A 13,916-nucleotide genomic window follows, 5' to 3' on the forward strand; every position below is an offset into this window, starting at 1 on the left:
CTTTGTGGCGATTTCACCCGACCATGATCCCCGAGGTTGAGAGAACTCATAGCGCTAACCCCGGGAACGCCTCGGGGTTTGGGTCATTACACACGGACGGAGCCTCGAACCTTGTAGGTTCCCGGTTTTGGGATCGATCCTTAAAACACCCGTCGGGACGCAATCCAGGCAATCCATTAGGACCGTTAAATTAACTAACAATGAAGCCGAGTATGAGGCTATGATTGTAGGGCTGGAATTAGCTCGGAGTATGAGGGCTGAAGTAATCGAAGCAAAATGCAATTCTCTCCACAGTTGTCAACCGTGCGAATGGCGTCTTCGAAGTCGGCGGATGAACGAATGCAAAGATATCTTGAAAGGTCCAGTCATACTTCATCGGTTCAAAGAATGGACCATGGCGGCATGTACCGAGGGGAGGAATTGCGAGGCCGACGTTAGTCGGTTTGGGATCTTCGGGTCAAATGGGAAGAAATTAACCCCGGAGCTCAGGCGCACTTAATGAACTCGGCAATAGATAAAGGACATGCTGAGATAAACACTATGGGTTTAACTTGGGATTAGCGCAACAAATACATCGACTATTTGCAAGATGGAAAGCTCCCCAATGACCCGAAGGAATCACGATCGCTAAGGACGAAAGGAAGACGATTTTGCACAGTAGGACGGCCGATTCATACGGGCGTCTTTCTTTGTCCTTTGGCCAAATGTTTAGGTCCCGTGGAAACCGAGTACGTGATGAGAGAGTACATGAGGGGACACGCGGTAATCACTCCGGCGCGGAAGCCTTAGTCCGAAAAATCATTGAGCGGTTATTATTGAAACCGGATGGAGGAAGATGCAAAGAATTTTGTCCCGGAAGTGCGACGGTGTCAAAGACATGCTCCGATGATTCATCGGCCGGCAGCCGCTCGTACTGGTTGTATCACACCCCGCCTTCATGAAATGGGGAATGGACATTGTCGTCCATTGCCATGGCACTAGTAAGGCCCGCTTTATTTTGTTTATGACCGGCTATTTCTCAAAATGGGTTGAAGCACGGGCCTTCGAGAAAATACGAGAGAAAGAAGTTATTGACTTCATTTGGGACCACATTATTTGCCGATTCGCATTCCGGCCGAGATCACCTGTGACAACGGCCCCCAGTTCGTTGGTGGCAAAGTTAATGATTTCCTCGAAGGTCTGAAGATCAAGAAAATTGTGTCGACTCCGTATCACCCATGTGCGAACGGACAAGTGGAATCCACGAACAAAACGATAATTCGGGAATCCGAGAAAGAGACTTGAAACGTCGAAGCACCACCGGAGGGAAATACACGAGGTACGCGGGCTTACGGAACCACATCAAAGTCGGCACGGGGGAAGCACCCTTCTCGTCGGTCTACGGACCGAAGCCCTCATACCTGTAGAAGTGGAGAGCCTGGGCTCCGGCTTAATTACACCACCAAGAATCAAACAAGGAGGCTACGGCCGTAAAACTCGATCTCACGGACGAGCTACGCGAGAACGCACTCATCCGTATCGCGGCTCGGTAAACAGAGAGGGGACGGAAAGGTACTATAACCGGAGAGCTAACTTCCGACATTTCCAAATCGGAGACTTGGTGCTTCGAAAAGTTACCTTGAATACCAAGAATCCCAACGAGGGAAAAACTTGGGCCCAAAGGGCCATACAAGGTGACCGAGATAACGGGTAAAGGGTCCTATCAGCTGGAATCCATGGACGGGCAACGGTTGCGCAACAACTGGAATGTGGCTCATTTGAAAATATACTACTGTTAAGGTATGAACCCTTTTATTTTTTATTCACTTACCTTTTCTTTTTGCAGGGAGCCGAGTGCCCGACGTAGCCAACTTGCTAGGTCTGAAAACACGTGTTGCACTCTTTTCCTTGGCTCGGTTTTGTCCCAAATGGGTTTTCCGACAAGGTTTTTAATGAGGCGACAAGTACAACGTGTTACTAAAGTAGAGTATGAATATCGGGCTTCGGGGTAACTCCCTACTGACCGGGCTCGATAGTAGCTTACCCGACTTCACGCTCAAATAAGCACTATGGCTATGAGAATACATTCCGATGTAAGGACCAAACGATCAAAGTGAGTCGTGTCCCCTAATATTCACTATGATCTAACCAATGTCGACCCTTCCGTATTAGGTTTTGATGTAAGGACCAAACGATCAAAGCGAATCGTGTCCACTTAGAATTTGCCACGACAAAAAAACAGAAGTAAACGGATAAAGTCCTCATATGATATACAAGTACTCGAAGTTTATTGAAAAATCAAATTATTACATTTCGGATTTATCTTTCTAAGTAAAGTACTTTGCCCCGAAAATCGGGCACCGCTTTATCCGTATATCCGATTCCGGACATTACAAACGAAATACTTCAGAAAGGCACAAGGTTATACCAAATCGAGCCTAAATCTCGAATACCCTCGAATGGGGACCGGTACACGAGAATTTGTTTAAGCAGATTCGTGTGTCCAAACCTAATCGAAATAAAAGAATACCACAAATATCACCTTAAAATGCCTAACGATTCGTAGACGTTCGAATTCACAAAGCATAAATAAGTCCCGCGGACAAACTTCTTTATTCGACTCCCGGATAAATCATGTCGGATGAGACTAAAACTCTAATCGTACAAGTCCGAAAGCGACTCCGATGTTCACTATCCCTGAAAGACCGACAGTTTGAACAAGAATTATAACGAACATGCAAACAGGAATGGTCAACAAAAAAGGTACGCTTTTTATATATACAAATTTTTTACACTTGAAATTTGGGAAAGTTCAAAGTGCTATAAAGATAAAACAAAAGTTTTAGTACAAGCCCTAGCTTATCCGGTGACCGGAACCGTAACGTCGACTTCCGTCCGTTCGTAATCATCGAGTCGAGTCAAGCAGCCCTCGCTTCTTCCTGCTCTTCTAGCCTCCCGAATAAGAGCCGGGAGATCGGTAAAGCCACGCTCGGCTTCTCCAGGTGATTCTCCGAAATCTCCACCGTTCATGTTCCACCGCAACCGTGGAGTAGGCTTCGACGGCCCACACTCTTTAAGGCTTCTCGCCAACCTTGCCACTCGGGCCGCCCTTAACCAACAACTCATTCCTCTCTACGTCGAGGACACTCGATATTGATCGGCCGAGTCAAGCTCGCCTTTGAGTATATCATTTGCCTCTTGGCCACCTCCCCGAGTTTGGTTCTTAGCTCATCGCACATTCGAGCCCGATCCTCAGCTTTTTGCTTAAAAACCTTAATTCTCTCTGCATAGTTAGCACTCTCGGATTCGAGCCGTCGGTGCCTCTCGGCCATGCTGACGGCATCCGATTTAACCGAATCGAGCCTCTCCCGGAGTCGAGATATCGAGGTTTCGAGCTCGCTAAGTCTGTAAGAAAACCGAGCATTATCTTGGTTAAGGCCGAGTTTTTTCTTCTCCGTGCCCTGTTCCAATCCACAAATCTGGCTAGCTCACCCTTTAATCGAAGGTTCTCAGCCTTCGTAGCATCCAGCTCGGGTCGAAGATTTGTGAGGGCCATTGCTCGGCTTAGCTCCTCCTCCTTTACTTGCAAAATATGCTGGAACTTCTCCGTTTCTCGACCTTGGGCATCCAGCTGGCCCTTAAGGTCGTCAACCTCTTGTCAGTCTTGATGAAGGCTTCGTTAACAAGCACCACACTCGCAAAGGAAGCAAAGATGCTAGACAAGAAACCAAAACTAACATCGAATTATACAAGACATGGGCCGAAAGGCTTACCCGTTGCCCGCATGCATGCTTCGTTAATCGGTGCTCGTGGGATTCCAGCCATTTTCCTTTTGTCCGACTCCGATACGAGGGGCCTTAAGTAGCTTGCTACTCCCACCGGACGAGATAGGAAACTGTAATCTTCAGGAATAGTAATTACTACCGACCTGGTTCTCCTAGGTTCCACGCTAGAAGCCGAAAAGATGCTCACCAGGATTTCCCTCGCACCAGTTTCGATAGATCGATTAGCTGCCCTCGTGACCCGAGGGATGGGAAGATGACCAAAACCAGCAGCCTCCCTGGTCGCAGGAGGAGTGTCCAAGAACATTTCATCCGTACTATCCGACCTAGGAGCGAGTGGGTGTAGTCCAACGGCACCGGCCAGCCTCGTGGAAGTAGAGGCTTCAAGCCCGATAGTCGAATCCTCGGCAGGCAATGAGCCGGTTCCCGGTCCCTCCGTGCCCGGTGCGGCCTCTGTTCTTATCCCGTTTCGAGCGGACTCGGACTGGACCGGATCTCCGTGGTCTTTGCAGGGGAATCTCCTCGGAAGAGGCTTCACCTGTAATATCAATAAACTCAATAGACCTAAGAGGTGTTGGATAAAGTATTTCTTCTCCACCTGGTAGCTGAGTCGAAGCAGAGGGTCCTTCCTCGGTTGAAGGGGTGAAACTGCAATTTTCTCCTCCGGGACCGACTCGAAGGTAGGGGCCACGCCGACCCTACGAATGATCACATCGGACTCTTCTTCATCTCTCAGAGACCGAACGACGTGCCTTGCCCTTTTTCTTGGTCTGTCTCCTTTATCGGAGGGTTTCCTTCGTTTTTGGGCGGCACAGCAATAATTGATGACCCGGCGAATCGAATGCCGGTATTAGCGCACAACTTGCTCGCTTGCTCGTCTCGGTCCGGTTGCACCGAACCTTTTGGCAAACCTAAAATCGAAGGGTTAGGAATGAGTTCAAAGTGAAAAAAGACAAGACATAATGCTCGAACTCAAGGTGGCGTTACCGTGATTTCGAGCTACCCATCCGCCCCGAGCCAAGATTCCCCATGTCAACTCTTCGTGTGTACGGTCAAGGAGCGCTCGACCCACTCGTTCATATGTGGGATGACCGGGTATCCATGCCATGGCTATTGAGAAGGAAAGGGGGAATGTAAGCGCAAAGGACTAAATGAAGGAATATAAGCATAAAATAATGAAGTTGGGATTGAGACACTTACGATTGTCATTCCATTTTTCCGGAAAAGTCATGTATTCCTCCGGGATAATATCCGAGGTCCTCACTCGAACGAAGCGTTCTAACCAGCCTCGGTCTCTATCTTCGTCCATTTTTTAAGATCGGATTCCGACCTCTCTTGGCTAATTTTATTACGCCTCCCCGAATCGTCTTGGGAATAAAGGCGGATCAAATGTTCCATCGTGAATGGTTTCTTGGCGTTGTTGGCCAACAACCGGAGGCAAGCTACCGTCATCCGGACATTATTGGTCCAATTTGCGCGAGGTCACATCAGTAGGTCCGCACATCTCCAAGCACGACCGGATCAATTGCGGTGTTCCGGCTTCGGCGTGAAAGGGTAAGTGTAAACATATAAGAAACCCTCTCGGTGGTCGATGATAGATTCATCCGGCCAGAGCAAATACTTGCACGGACGGTTATCCCATCCACACACCGGTCCGGTCAAGCTTATCCTCGGTGATGGAAGAGGGATATCGCCTTACGTCATATCCTCTATCCAAAACTAATGAAGGTTTCTCTGCTTCAAACTCTTTGTTGAAGTTAGGTTTGATCGGTACGATATCCAAAGCCGTAGGCTCGACCACATTCTTTCCCTTCGGCCGAGACACACCTGGCCTCCTCGGAGGAAAAACCGAGGGAATATCCCGGGAGGTGGTTTCCGCATTGGCGTACATTTGTGATGGGTGAGAGTTTGAAAATTTGATAAAGGGATGAAGGTAAGAGGATGAAAACTGTGAAGAAAAGAAAACGAAGCACAAATGGAAAAAACGATCAGCAAAGCAACACTAGAGTGGAACGGGTTCCTTGCAAGCAAATTTAAGTGGCAAATATGGGTGGTAAGATAACAGAATCAACGATGAAAAAGAAGATGGTAAAATGAAATGAAAAACAGAAGTGGAGTGAAGAAGTTTGAAGTGAAGATGGTGAAAATGGAGAAAGTAAAATGAAGAAGGAAGCACATAGAAGGTTATTTATACACGCATGGGACTGGGCGGTTAAAAATCCCAACCAATTGGCTAGCGCCACGTGTCCCGTAATAAATGAGGACGTGATTTGAAGGGACGTGCGTAACGGCGGTTGCAGAGCTTGGACCAGTCGGGGTACGACATGTGGCAGATGGTAGAAGAAGGTGACAATTGTTCCCGCCAAAACGAAACGATAAGAACGAGCCAATGTGATCCCCGGTTGCACGATTCATCCACTTCCCGTTACTCCGATATGATCTCGTCGGAAAGTGTGGGGACTATCTGTATACGGTAAAAATCGGGTAAAGTTTGTCCGGTGAAATTCGGGATCGGTAAATGGAAGAGAACGAACGGTAGTGTCTGATCCGAAGAAGCTTTGCATGAATTCGTTGTATCCGGAGATAACTCCTTATCGTGGTTGGTCGGGTGTCCGATCCTTATATGGCCGAGTTAATTGTGGCCGTTTGCCCGGTTCGAATATAGTGAAATCAGTCGTGGCCGTTAGCCCGGTTTCTTCGTGACCATTTTGATCGTGACCGTTGGTCCGGATAATCGGTTATTCGCCCGTCACGTGTGGGAATCTGCCACCTGCTTCTGACAGTCGTACGGATGTCAGATCGTACGACCTAACCTTATCCATATTAGGTTTTCTTTATCCTAAAAGGGGCCCATGATGTATAGAAGGCCCATAGAAGAAAACTATAAATAGGGGGCATTCTCTCATTTTGGAGGGTTGACTTTTCAGATCCAAGAACTTTGTACTTTAAATATCTATATATAAAAATCTCCTCTCTTTAGTTTCCTGAGACTTTGGTCCGGTTTTACAGCTTGAACAATCCATCGAACCACTTCGTTCAGACATTGCTTGGAATATACATAAGATCTTAACATAAAACATATAATTCCCAATATCATTATCCAGTTTTTAGCATACGAACTCATATTTAGGCCATTTCATAAGCAAAATATACATATACATCTTTGTTTATCAAAAAATAGATTAAAGTGCCACATATCCTATACCTCATTTACAAATTCAACTTATTATCCGATTTCGGGGTAAAACACACTTGGTCCACAAACCTAACATTGGAAACATGGACCGGATTGGGTTTCAGTTTTCTTCTCTAGACTCCAACCTAAGGCCTCATTTATTGGTCAGAGAGATTCAGAAAATGAATCTCAATATATATATATATATAAAAAAATATAATATGTGGCGGGATGAATTAGAAACAATAATATAAAAATAATTTATGTATGTCTAATATAACGTTTGATTATCGAGGCTAAACGTGTATCTGTGGCGTACATTAGGGTGATCAAGGACATGTATGAGGGAGCCAAGACCAGAGTAAGGATAGTAGGAGGAAACTCGCTCACTTAAGGATGGGGTTGCACCAAGGATCAGCTCTTAGTCCGTTTTTATTTGCCTTGGTGATGGATGGATTGACGCGGCAAATTCAAGGCGAGGTGCCATGGTGTATGCTTTTCGATGACATAGTCACGATCGACGAGACTCATAGCGGAGTTAACGCTAAGCCGAGGGTTGAGACGACTCTCTAAAGGGTTCAAGTCGAGTAGACCAAGACGAAGTACTTGGAGTGCAAGTTCATGAAGCACCTCGGGGAGGCCATGGAAGTGGGGCTTGGTACCCATCTGTCATCCAAGAAAAGTAGTTTCAAGTATCTTGGGTCTATTATACAAGGCAACGGAGAGATTGACGATGATGTCACACATCGTATTGGGGCAGGGTGGATGAAATAGAGGCTCGTTTCTGGAGTGCTATGCAATAAGAAGGTGCCACCACAACTTAAGGGCAAGTTCTACAAAGTGGTGGTTAGACCGACAATGTTGTATGGGGCGGAGTGTTAGCCAGTTAAGATCTCTCACGTTCAAAAGATGAAAGTTGTCGAGATGAGAATGTTGAGATGGATGTGTGGGCACACCAGGAGTGACAAGATTAGGAATGAGGCTATCCGGGATAAGGTGGGAGTGGCCTCGGTGGAAGACAAGATGCGGGAAGCGAGACTGAGATGGTTTGGGCATGTGAAGAGGAGAGACACAGATGCCCCCGCCGCGGAAGTGTGAGAGGTTGGCCATGGATGGTTTCGAAGAGGTAGGGGTAGGCGGGGGGAAGTATTGGGGAGAGGTGATTAGACAGACATGGCGCGATTCTGACTACCGAGGACATGACCTTAGATTAAGGGTATGGAGGACTCGATTAGGTTAGAAGGTTAGTAGATAGTACTGTTTTTTCCTTTCATATTAGTAGTCACATTATCACGATATAAGTTCTTGTGCTTTGATTTTATACTATCCGTTATTTCCCGTACTTTGATTATCTTATTTTATCTCGTGATAGCTACGCCTTTGCAAATCGTTTCATCATGGCTTAGTCGCTTTCATTATTTTCATTTCCATATCGCTTTGAATTTCTTGGCCTTATCCGACCTCTTTTTATGCTTTCTATTGAGTGGAGGTCTTTCGAAATGTACCGTCCTACCTTGGTAGTAAGTAAGGTCTGCGTACACTCTACCCTCCCTAGAACCCATGTTGTGGGATTTCACTGGGTTGTTGTTGTTGTACCGATATTAGGTAATACTCATATTAGATTATGTAGTAATCTATGTATCCTTTTATACCGGATAAATTGTGAAGTATAAAATGAGTATAATATAGAGATTAAAGTATTTATAGAAAAAATATTTTTAAAATGATAAGCTCTAGATAGCATTTCCAGCATAAGAATTCCCTCTACATTATCATTATTGGTATATCAATCTCCATTATTCACATTATAAATAATTATTGTTCCATAGTAGGTCTGTGCACAAATCGGTTCAACCCGAATTTCTAAACCGATTCGAAACAATTCGGATAATTTAATTTGGATAATACAATTCGATTTCGATTTACAAATGCAATTTTAAAATATTACGGTTTAACGATTTGAATACGGTTGGCTTCAATTATCAACCAAACTGAACCGAACAAACCGAATTTATATGCCACTAATGACTGGTATGACTAATACTCTAATGGTCTAAATATATATAGCTTAATACTTAATGGTAAAGTAATATCTATTTAACTTCAGAAGTGGTGCAAATGAATGTCTGCATGCACACCTTACACTGGATATTCATGGCCTTCTTGTTGGCCTCAAGCCGACTTCCCTTTTGGTCTTTCATCCTTTCAGTGTTCTTCTCATGAGCCATCTTTGCCTCCACCCATGACTTTGTTTGTTCTTTGATCTTAGCCTGTACGAATTAGAGTTTTTTTTTTTTTTTAGGATGCAAACTGAGTTATTATGCTTGTCTGGTTGCAGTTGCAAGATGCTGGATTATTAATTTGATATATGTAATGTGGTGTTGGCGGATTTGTATGCTTGCACAAGTTGTCAAGCTCTTGTTTTGCAATTTATAAGCTATTATGCTTGCAAGTTTATGATTTTTTCTTAGTTAATGTCTTGGTTATAAGGCTGCAAATTCAGAATCTCATTATTTTTGGTCATGTTTACTCTAAAACTGAAATGAAAATAGTTGCTTGTTTAAATTTCAAACAAACCGAACAAATCGATTTGTGTAACCGAACCAAAATAATAAAAAACGAATCGAATTGAACCTAGAATGGACCGAGTTTGATTGAGAATTTTAGAAAGTCGAAATTCAAAATTTCAACTCGATGATAGCTAAAACCGAACCAAACTGATTCGTGCACAGGCCTATTCCATAGTCTCGCATAGCGCATAAGAGCCAAAGGTCATTTGCTTTGAAGTATAAGAAAATAATCTTGTAGCTTTTGGTTTTAAAATTCTGTATTTAATATACTTTTTTTGGCAAAGTAAAGGTCCATATACTTTGAATTATGCTAAAGGTCATTTGGTATTAAATAAATATGTGAAATCATGCATAACTAATATCTCCATACAACTAATACTCCTATAATGTTTCTTTTCTGTATTAAGCTATGCACAAGTCACAGCCCTTTGTTTGAAATTAAAAAAATTAATCTCTTTACAAAGTGTCACATAAGTACAATCTCATTATTTACTTATTCTAGCTTAACACAGTTTAGTTATTATACTAACATAGCCCATAAGTCCAAATTCAAAGTTTAAACTAACTTCGATATTGCTTTAACTCAAGCCTGTTTCCTTCAAAGTTCAAATTGACAGTAATGCTTAATTAGTACATAAGGTTTAGGAAAAAGTTTCTAGACCATATTAAAAACTTAAGAAGTAACATAAAATCCGATTAAAGGCATAAATACTTCAATTACAAAATCAAGTTTACAAAATATAATTAGTGTGACATTCATTTCATCCTCTTAAACACTGAGCTTGTCCATTTCCCTTCTCAGTGCGTTAGCCCTCACCAAACTACCAATGGTATTCACAGCAAGCTTCAAATCTTCAATGGGGTTCCCTGGTGCCACCTTCTTGTACAAATAGCTATCAAAAGTCATCTTCTGCACATACTCATCAGCACACATCTCCACAAAAGCCTCCCTAGCTGGATTCGACCTGTAAAATACCTTCTGCAATATATCAAGAACCTTATATGTTGGCCAATAAGTCTTATCCCATTTCTCCAAATACTTCCTCAAATCACTCTCATCCACCATTCTCTTCCCATTTTCTGACCCTTCAACAATTGCCTCAGCACACATACGTCCACTCTTTGCTGCAAAATAAATCCCTTCACCTGAACATTTGGTCACGTAACCTGCTGCATCACCAACTAATGCAACTCTGTCTTGTAACCTTCTTGGTCTAGGATGTTCTGGAATCGGATGAGCTTCAACTCGAATAATTTTTCCACCAGTAATTTTTGAATCAGCTCTCAATCTCGTTGCTAGCTGGAATTTCTTGATATCAGCTTTGTGTGTAACTGTGCCAGTACCAACAGCAACATGGTCACTTTTAGGGAAAACCCACCCATAAAAATCAGGAGACACGTCATCACCAACATACATCTCAGCTAAATTCTCATAATACTTCATTTTATCATCAGAAATCTTAATACGTTCTTGAAACGCAATAGCATACTCATAATCACCAGCATTTATGGATTTAGCCACACGTGAATTTGCACCGTCAGCACCAATAACAGCGTCAACTTCAAGTGTACGTTTCTCACCAGCACCGTTAGTTTTAGAATCATAAGCAGTGTAGTGTAACACGTAAGGTGAATTTGCCTCTTTTGGCATGTCCATTTTTAGAAACAACCCGTTAAGAACTGAAGCTCCAGCTTCAGCTGCACGTTCACGGAGATAAGCATCAAGTACTTCGCGGCGCACCATACCAATATACTCGTGAGGCTTTAACGTCTGTCCGATGTCAACAGCAACGTTGGATGGTGAAATCATTTTCATTTTTGTGACTTTACGGTCAATGATATCTAAAGGGAGGTCAAATTCACCAACCATACAAAGTGGAATGGCCCCACCACATGGTTTGCAATTGTCCATCTTACGTTCGATTAAGAATGTTTCAATGCCTCCCTTAGCGAGTGTCTCAGCGGCGGCGCCACCAGCAGGACCACCACCAACCACCGCAACACGGAGGTTACGTCCGGTAACTCTTGGGCTGGATTTGGAAGCATTGATACGGAGTTTACGGTGTGTTTGGGTTAAAGGAAGGGATTTAGAGAGAGTAACGGAGTTGTTTTCAGGGGAGGTTTGACGGAGGCCTGTGAAAGTTTTGAGAGCAATGGAAGCCATGGTTTAGTTTAATGTGTGTGTGGACAGTGAAAGTGTGGAGTTTTTATGAAATTTTTTGTACATTTTGATGGATATGGTTGGAGATATTGAAGGGGATGAGTGCCGTTGATGAGAAGGGATGGAGGGTTAAGATTGGATTTGGATAATGGGGATAGATTCTTGATTTGTTCCTTGTTTTCATCGTATGGGTTTTTTAATTTTGCATGATGTCCAAGTGGCTCATATTTTGCCACGTTGGTACTTTTTGAGATTGTGGCTCGCCTTGCTCGGATGTACCGTCGTAGTCAGTTACTCATCTAAATATCTCTTTGGAGAAACGTACTTGGGCAAATTTGTTGAAGAAATAATGGCGCCATTGTGTGCTACAGATTTATTCATATATTATGATGAGAATTTGGCATATTATAATGACAATTTTGATGCAGACTATCAATTCTGACAGTCAAGTATTAATAAATTAGCTATTGCATATAAGTTTTCTTCATACATTCTCGAACATTATATTCTGAGGTACTAATTATGTCCTAATTGACATCAAGGAAACTTGGATTAACTAAAGAACGTATATGATTTTCAGGAAGAGAAAAGTATGAAATTGAACTTCTATTAGCTTGCCCTTGGTGGGAAAAACAAATTGTTTAGCAACTACATTTGCAATTTCTGTTGACAGTGTCAATTGTCTAACAGTTTGTTTAAAGGAGCAAGCTGGGCCTGACGTTAATATTGTTTGGATCAGCCCTATCCGCCAAAATTTGTTGCAACGCTTGGCCAATTTTAAGATCTTTGGTTTGCACCTTCACTGAACTTTTGACTGGATTGAGAACTCTTGAGCCTCATTTCGAATAAGGGAAAATAACCTAATAATACTTACTTAAAACTATATATTACAAAATATAAGGATACTTTTTCTTATTTACAAAACATACCAAACTATTTACAAAACATAACGGATTTAAAAAAATAAAAGCTTACCCTTCCATTCCCCTTTTCTCAGCCACCCACCTTCCCCTTCCCCTTTCCTTCCCCTTAGATGCAGCCCCCACCCTTCCCTTAGGGTTTTCTCCCTAGAATAATATCCTGTACTGTTTTGTAATCTCGTTCGAATATCCACACCACATACAGACCCACCATAGCCGATCCCCAGAGAAGAAGAGACACACCATAAGTGTTTCAATGGGTAAACTTCTCACCATGTCGAAAACTTACTTCCCTTTGTGGGTCTTTGTATTTCAATGGGTGAATTTCTAATTATTGGATAATGCGTCGTTCTTTAATAGTTATGTAAAACATCTGGTGGTTTTCCTTAAAGAAATGATTTTTTTCGTTTAGAACTTGTTTAATTGTGTATGTTTCATGTGGGTTTCTGCTTTATTTACATAAATGTTTATCTTTATGAGTGAATGAGGCATTTTATGGGTATATGATTATTTGTTTAGTGTTTGAGGAGACTGAAAGTTGTCAATTAATGGGTATTGGTACTATTGTGAAAATGCTTATTTTTTAGGGTATGCTTATTTGTTTTGTGTGTTGTGGAGAGTGGAATGTTTGATTAATGGGTATGTATTGTTTTCAATGGTGCAGGTGCTTACACTTATGTGTAATCTCGTTCGAATATAACTTCAAATGAAAATGATTGCCAGAGAAGATGAACGGAAAATATATATTTCGTGCGAAAATGTGTCATCTCAAAATTCTAACTTCAAGCTGATTTGCACAAATAACCAATTTTGCGACGATGATGATGACTGCAACGATGACGACGACCACAAATTCTTTCCCTTTTGCCCTTATTTTAATTTCCTGTTTTACCTCATGTATAACAAAAGAAAATCTATATTTTCTTATTTTGTTAGAAAATGAAGAGATTTGTATTAATATTGTATGAAAGTTGTATACAATGTTATTGTAGTTGTATTAAATTTCAGCCGAATTTTGAAGCGAGATTAGAAATTGCATTAAATTTCTATGAATATTGTATGAAAGTTGTACACAATGTTGTTGTAGTTGTATTAAATTTCCAAAAACCTAACATGAACTTTTTTTTTCAAATTTTATACAGTTATATACATATTTCATATCGTTTCTATACAGTTTTCAAACACGAAAAATATGAGAATTCTAAGCCTTGCCCGAGATATACATATTTCATACAAGTCTCATACACAAAAAATTGAGTGAAATTTAAGCCTGGAACGAGAGATATACATATTTCATACGGTTTTCATACACAAAATTTTGGGCGAAAA

At 42.2% G+C, this 13,916-nt stretch overlaps 1 protein-coding gene and 2 long non-coding RNA genes across 3 annotated transcripts; 1 reads left to right on the plus strand and 2 right to left on the minus strand.

The window, feature by feature from the left end:
• Positions 1 to 10,171: 10,171 nt before the first annotated feature.
• LOC132055680 (geranylgeranyl diphosphate reductase, chloroplastic) lies at positions 10,172 to 11,728 on the minus strand. Its single transcript, XM_059447631.1, has one exon. The coding sequence runs from the start codon at positions 11,668 to 11,670 to the stop codon at positions 10,276 to 10,278; it is 1,395 nt and encodes a 464-aa protein (XP_059303614.1). The 5' UTR covers positions 11,671 to 11,728; the 3' UTR covers positions 10,172 to 10,275.
• Positions 11,729 to 12,601: 873 nt separating this feature from the next.
• Positions 12,602 to 13,387, minus strand: LOC132058147 (uncharacterized). Its single transcript, XR_009415195.1, has 2 exons — positions 13,260 to 13,387; positions 12,602 to 12,875 (listed from the first exon to the last, which is right to left on the minus strand). It is a non-coding gene; the product is annotated as an uncharacterized LOC132058147 (long non-coding RNA).
• On the plus strand, positions 12,708 to 13,670 carry LOC132058145 (uncharacterized). The gene is made up of 2 exons (XR_009415194.1): positions 12,708 to 12,847; positions 13,252 to 13,670. It is a non-coding gene; the product is annotated as an uncharacterized LOC132058145 (long non-coding RNA).
• The last annotated feature ends 246 nt before the right edge of the window (positions 13,671 to 13,916 follow it).

This window comes from Lycium ferocissimum, chromosome 5 (assembly GCF_029784015.1).
Source record: "Lycium ferocissimum isolate CSIRO_LF1 chromosome 5, AGI_CSIRO_Lferr_CH_V1, whole genome shotgun sequence".
NCBI lineage: Eukaryota > Viridiplantae > Streptophyta > Magnoliopsida > Solanales > Solanaceae > Lycium > Lycium ferocissimum.